Genomic DNA, 6,000 nt, shown 5'->3' with positions numbered 1-6,000 from the left:
AACACATCAGCCAAGCAGAAAAACGTATCGCCTGATGCCGATATTTAAAAAAAAATATATAATTTTTATTTTTACTGGGCACACCAGGAATACATTTAACTTTTGTTTTCTTATTTTATAGACATTATAAAGTAATATATTAATATATGCAGTATTTTCAGTTAGGTCTTGAATTAATTGAAAAAGATTACATGGCTATAATATAATCTCTTCTGTGTTACAGCGAGCCTTCTCTCCAGAAGGACTGAGCGAGATGTGGAACGAGATGGTGAAGGATGGAGAGATTGTCTTTGACAGAGAAGAATCCGCCCATCCAGGTAAAAAGTCACATCACCCTCGAATCCTCATGGATTACGATATATTTGTGAAGTCAGCTTCTTTTCTTAAAGTTTTTTTTTGTTTTCTTAATTTCTGTCAACTTCTCAGAGGACTGTGCTGATTGCACCCAAAAGAGAGATGATACGAACGATAAGGAAAAGAAGGAAGAGGAGGAGGTGGCGGCTTCATCTTTCCATCACTCCATCATTGAGATGTGGGACTGGGGGAGGCAGCCAGGTGGGTGGTGATATTTAATGACATGCTCTGGGTTCAAACAGAGAGTGCTGAACTCAACATGCTGATTACTGCATCTGCTGACTGTCATCTTGCGCGGTCATCCCACTCACACATCATCGGCTTCATCTGCATAGGATTCCCACATGCACAAAAACATGTTTTTGCTTGCTGTCTAGATGTTTTAAAAAGGAGGATCATATCCTGTGTTTTAGGTATGTTTAATGTTGGAGAAAGTTACTTCTAGAACCAAACACAAAATAAATAAAAAAAGACCAATCATCTACCTCTATTTTTGAGTTAAACACTCACACCTCAAAAACCAATACAAAGAAAACCACCATACTTTTTTTTTAATATAATCTTTTTTTACTCCGACCTGTCACAATACAGAAGAAAAGATACGTTGCTACTTCCGGTTCATCTTTAAGTATTAAACTTCAGCGTGTGTCATCATGCATCTAATCGTACACTACACCCCCAACTTCACACGTTGTTCTCCCTCCTCAGCACATGACATCGAAGTGCAAACCCTTCAGCAGTTTCCATTGGCTGAGTTTCTCATCAGCAAAGTGCTGTAATGTAGGATAGCAGATGGATTTGCCACATCTAAATGCGGCCCAGTTATTCAGCCCTGTCACCACACAGGTGACCTACTCCTTCTCTGACAGACCCGCACAGAGTTTGTGTTACCCTGCATGTGTTTCGGTTTGTGTATGTGTGTGTGTTTTCTGGCTGGCGCGTGAGGTGTTTGGGGCTCGGGTAACTGTACATACTGTCTGTGAGGTTATTTTTGCCCTGTGTGAGGTTGTAGGCCAGGTCTAGGTGGAGCAGCTTTCTGGTGGGTAGTGATAAGAACATGCTGACGGAAAGCCACATAGGCCCCCTATGAACATCACATGGTAGTAGAGCAGGTGCAGTCCAACACACCACCTCAGCAGGATTTCCTATAACATCCTATTGCAAAATACCATGTCCATAACAGTGTTTATTGCAGAATTTTGTTTTTGCATTGAGGGAGCCCATCCACCCTTTATTTATTACTGGAAACACTGAGATACACCATGGTATTTTAAGAGATTTGAATTACAAGGTTTTTGCACCACTTTTCAAATATTAAAATTAAGATAAAGATTTGGTATTTTATGCTCACCAAGGCTGAATATATTTGATCAAAAATACTGTTGTGAAATATTATTACAATTAAAAGTAACTTTTTTTTTTATTGTATTATATTTTAAGTTCAAAGCTGAATTTTCAGCAGGCATTACTCCAGTCTTCAGTATCACATGATGCTTCAGAAATCATTCTAAAGTGCTGATTTCATGTACGAGAAACATTTCTTATTATTTTTTTATCAATGTTAAAAACAGTTTTTCAGGATTCTATTGATTGATAGAAAGTTGCAATAAATAGCATTTAAAAAAATAGATATCTTATGTATGTTTGTGTGTGTGTGTCTTTACTGTCACTTGCTGAATAAAACTATTAATTTCATTAAAAGAAAAAAGTTCTGACCCTAGACATTTGAACTGTACATTAATTCAGAGAATAAAGAGAAGGACAAAGAAATAATTTTGTATTCTCACTAAATGGGATGATTATAGAGAAATTAACTATTAATTTTCTTTTAAAATGTATTCCTCGTGTATAAAAGAACTGCATCAGATGGCAATTTGATTCTCGCACAGATTGAAAGTCAAATATATGAATTTTAGATTGGGTTTCCTTTAGTAAAATAGCCTGTAAATGTTAAAGTGAGTTTTGATCTGGATCATCTGGCCCATGAAAGAGACCAGTAGAAGAGCCCTATCATTTCTTCTCATCTCTCCATTGTTCTAGCAATAAAAGTGGTGGTGAAAAAGCGGACTTTACTGATAACAGCACCAACTGCTATACTAGAAGCATAATATTAAATTGCAGGAAATGAACAAGTGCTTTTTAGCTTATGTGGGAGCCTGTTTAAAGCTAAATAAATCATCAAATAGCTATGTGGAAGTTAAAGCCGTTCTTTTACTTATCTTTGTGTGACATGCTCAAACCCTTTCTTTTTCTCACAGTACCGTGCACTGTGACCTCTTAGTGTTGCTGTGTACAGACTGCACTGCTTCAGGGCCTGTGAGGGTTAGGCAGATTGGCTTACATAAGGCTTAAGTGGATTTCAGATCGGCTATTTTAATTCACCCTGTCTGCCTGTATGAGGCTTTTATCCAGAGGCTGTGAAGAGCAGAATGCATGCACATCCGTAACAACAGTTCAGTGGAGCCAGACAGACAGTTTCAGGCAAGCATAAGGAAGGCTTTAGACTGGAATGCACTCAAATTGCTCAAATTGCAGTGAACATTGTTATACAGCATCATTATTACTAGATTCAATTCCTTATAGACTTGCGTTTTTAAAGACAGCTCGCTGAGATTATATTTCACATAAACAAAACATAGTTCTTAGTTAATTGGTACAAGGCTGATATCAAATTAGTGCTATCATAATATCAAGAACTTGTTGAAATGCTAAGGCATTATGGCATTAATCACACAGAGACTATTTATAACCTTTATGTAGTCATGGATTGGAGTAGCAAAAAGTTTTTAAAAATCCCACAAGAGCTGGTCTCTTAAATACAGTTATTATACTACCTATTTTTTGTAACATCAAATATAATAGTAGACGAAAGTTAAAATATTATAATAATATAGTAATATAATATAATAATATATAGGGCTGGTAAGCGATTAAAATTTTGTGGCGTGTAATTGCAAATTAATTGCACATCAAATTTGGCTGAGAAATTAGCTTCAGAAAGAAATATTTAGTTTGATATAATTTATACATATACTCTTTTGAACCATGAGGGTGAGTAAATGATGATACAGTTGTCATTTTTGATGGGTGAATTATACCTTTAATAATATATTTCATTAATATTGCTATGGAAATATGAAATGTATTTCTTTAATGAAATGAACTGTGAACTGCCAGTAGGTGGTGGTAAATGTCTTAATGATTAAGTCATAGTCATTTATTCATTCAATTTGTTCAAATGGCTGATTCATTCAGGACACCAAAAAAGAAAGAATAAGAAACCTGGAATGACACTAAATAATGACAAGACACTAAAAACTAAATTATTCAAGTAAAAACAATCCTGAAGTAAAAAGTCATAGTTATTTTATTTACTTGTATATATTTTTTTTTTATTATTTAAACAGAAACTGGAGAGCTGAAGGACTGTGTGATGGCACTGGTAGACGACCAACAGAAGCTGTCTTCCCAGACGGCTAAGAGCACACTCTCCGCTCTGCGCCTGAGCCAGAGACTGGTGATCCTGGAGCGCTACCTCATCTCACTCACCCACAGTATGATGGAGGAAAAGTACAAAGTGCGCTGGAAAAGTCCCCCCAGCCCTCCGCTCTCTGCCGCCGATAACAAAAGGTATGAGGAACAGAGCTTTAATTGAAATTGGATTACATTTGAAACTGCTTTAAATAGAAGCAATGAAAATACTAGGCTGAAATGTTTTTGTCCGTTTCCTCAGTGCTCGGCCAGTCAGTAAAGGAGTGGAGGGTTTGGCCAGGGTGGGATCAAGAGCGGCTCTTTCCTTTGCCTTTGCCTTTCTTCGTCGAGCCTGGAGATCTGGTAAGCCATTTCCAGCATGGTTTGGCTAGCCATTGAAGTTACTTGCAGATTACCCACGATTGCCCAAAATGGGCTGTGACTGCAATAAAACTTTTGTTGACATAATATTAATGGCATCTGTTTGTCAGTGAGATTCTTGGAAAGAGTGGTTTAGCAAAAGCAGAGGATATGCTGATACTTTACAACTATTTCCAATTGTTCTGTGGCTCACATGAGGTTATATATATATAATATATATAAATATATATATTAGTGCTGCAATGACGCTGCGACGTCGTCGATTACATCGACTACAAAAATACGTCAACGTGCATGAAATGCGTCGATGCGTCACACTGTTTACATCTCGCGTAATGGCATACTGGGAATGGGGAAAGTTGCATTCTATCACAAAAACAGAGAACAGTGTTATCAAAAGTATGGGAATACTTTAAACAGAGGCCAAATAAAATGGCCCTTTGTTCCCTTTGAAAAACCGATATGGGGTACCACTGCAGCACAACTGCGATGCATGAGCACCTCAGAGGAAAACATCCTGGCGCTCTGCATTGATACGGTTTAACTGGTTCCTCTGTGATGACCAACTTCCTGGTTCAGGTGTCTGCTGCAGATGTGATGGAACGACCGCAGCAAATTCGGCGATTCTAAAAGCACAAACTGATCTGATATTATTAAGTGTCTAATAAACGCAGACTTGCTCATTGCATGATTCTGATATTCACCTGTAGCGGCTGAAGTAAGGATAAAATAAAAAATAAAGTAAGTCTGTGTTGGCGCTGGTTTCGAACACGCGTTAGGGGCCGTTCACATATCGTGCCTAAAAATGCGTGGGAAACGCTAGTCGTGCCGCTTTCTCCTTTTTTCCAAAGCCTTCGGGCAGTTGCACCCCTGGGATGTCTGTCGTTGCTAAGCAACCATGACCTGCTCTCTCCATGAAGATGTGGAAATTTCAGCAAAGGATAAATGGATTTGCAGCACCAAAAATCGCTTGCGGTAGCTTTGGTACTAAATTTATTTCAAAATGGCAATCCATATACAGAAATTATCAGCTGTTCCCTCATCTTAGCTGAGCTTTCAAAGGATGAAGCTGATTGGTTAGTTCTTGTCACATGACCCGCGGTGCACTTGCGGCATTCAGAAAAGTTTAGATGTTTTTAACTCGATGCTGTGCGAACAGGCGCATCGCGTCGCTACCATTATGAGCGCGCATACCGCACACCTACATTGGAAATAACGAACTTGTGAATATGTGAATGGCCCCTTAAAAGACAGCTCGCCATGACAACCACCGAGCTACCCTGAATCAGCTCGAGATCTCTGGAAACCATGCTAAACCATAACAGAACCCTGACTACATTTTATGGTTTGTGATGCTAAAGAACATTTCATGTTGTCTCAGACAACTGTAAATTTTGGCTACTGTGGTTTAATTATAAACGCTATCGTAAACTCATTTACCATAGTAAAATAATTTTCTTTGCCTCTTTATTTTTGTATACTAAAACTTCAACTACATTGGTTGAAAATGAATAAAGGTTGAAATATTATATTAGAAGTTGTACTTATTTTTTTGTAAAGTTATCCAAAGGATTCATTAGCTAATCAAAAAAGGATCATTAGATTATTTATTGTAATAAAAATAATCGTTAGAGTAGTCGACTAATCGAAAAAATAATCGTTAGATTATTTGACAGAAAAAATAATCGTTAGTTGCAGCTCAAATATATATATGAATCACCTGTTCAGAAATCCTTCCATAACAACACATGGAACACCGTCTTTCCCCAAAGAGACATTTAAGAGGGTTTATTC

The 6,000-nt window shown here is 37.6% G+C and overlaps 1 protein-coding gene across 1 annotated transcript in view; it reads left to right on the top strand.

Annotated features, from left to right (window-relative positions):
- The first annotated feature begins 219 nt into the window (after positions 1-219).
- LOC128022775 (E3 ubiquitin-protein ligase HERC2-like) overlaps positions 220-6,000 on the top strand; it is a 28,002-nt gene continuing 22,221 nt past the window's right edge. The window contains exons 1-4 of the mRNA XM_052610567.1: positions 220-317; positions 427-555; positions 3,762-3,984; positions 4,088-4,188. Coding sequence (XP_052466527.1) covers positions 254-317; positions 427-555; positions 3,762-3,984; positions 4,088-4,188 — 517 coding nt within the window. The 5' untranslated portion in view covers positions 220-253. The remainder of the gene's footprint in view (positions 318-426; positions 556-3,761; positions 3,985-4,087; positions 4,189-6,000) is intronic.

The sequence above is a fragment of the Carassius gibelio genome, chromosome A11, assembly GCF_023724105.1.
Source record: "Carassius gibelio isolate Cgi1373 ecotype wild population from Czech Republic chromosome A11, carGib1.2-hapl.c, whole genome shotgun sequence".
Classification (NCBI taxonomy): domain Eukaryota; kingdom Metazoa; phylum Chordata; class Actinopteri; order Cypriniformes; family Cyprinidae; genus Carassius; species Carassius gibelio.
This window is presented reverse-complemented; position numbering and strand designations above follow the sequence as displayed.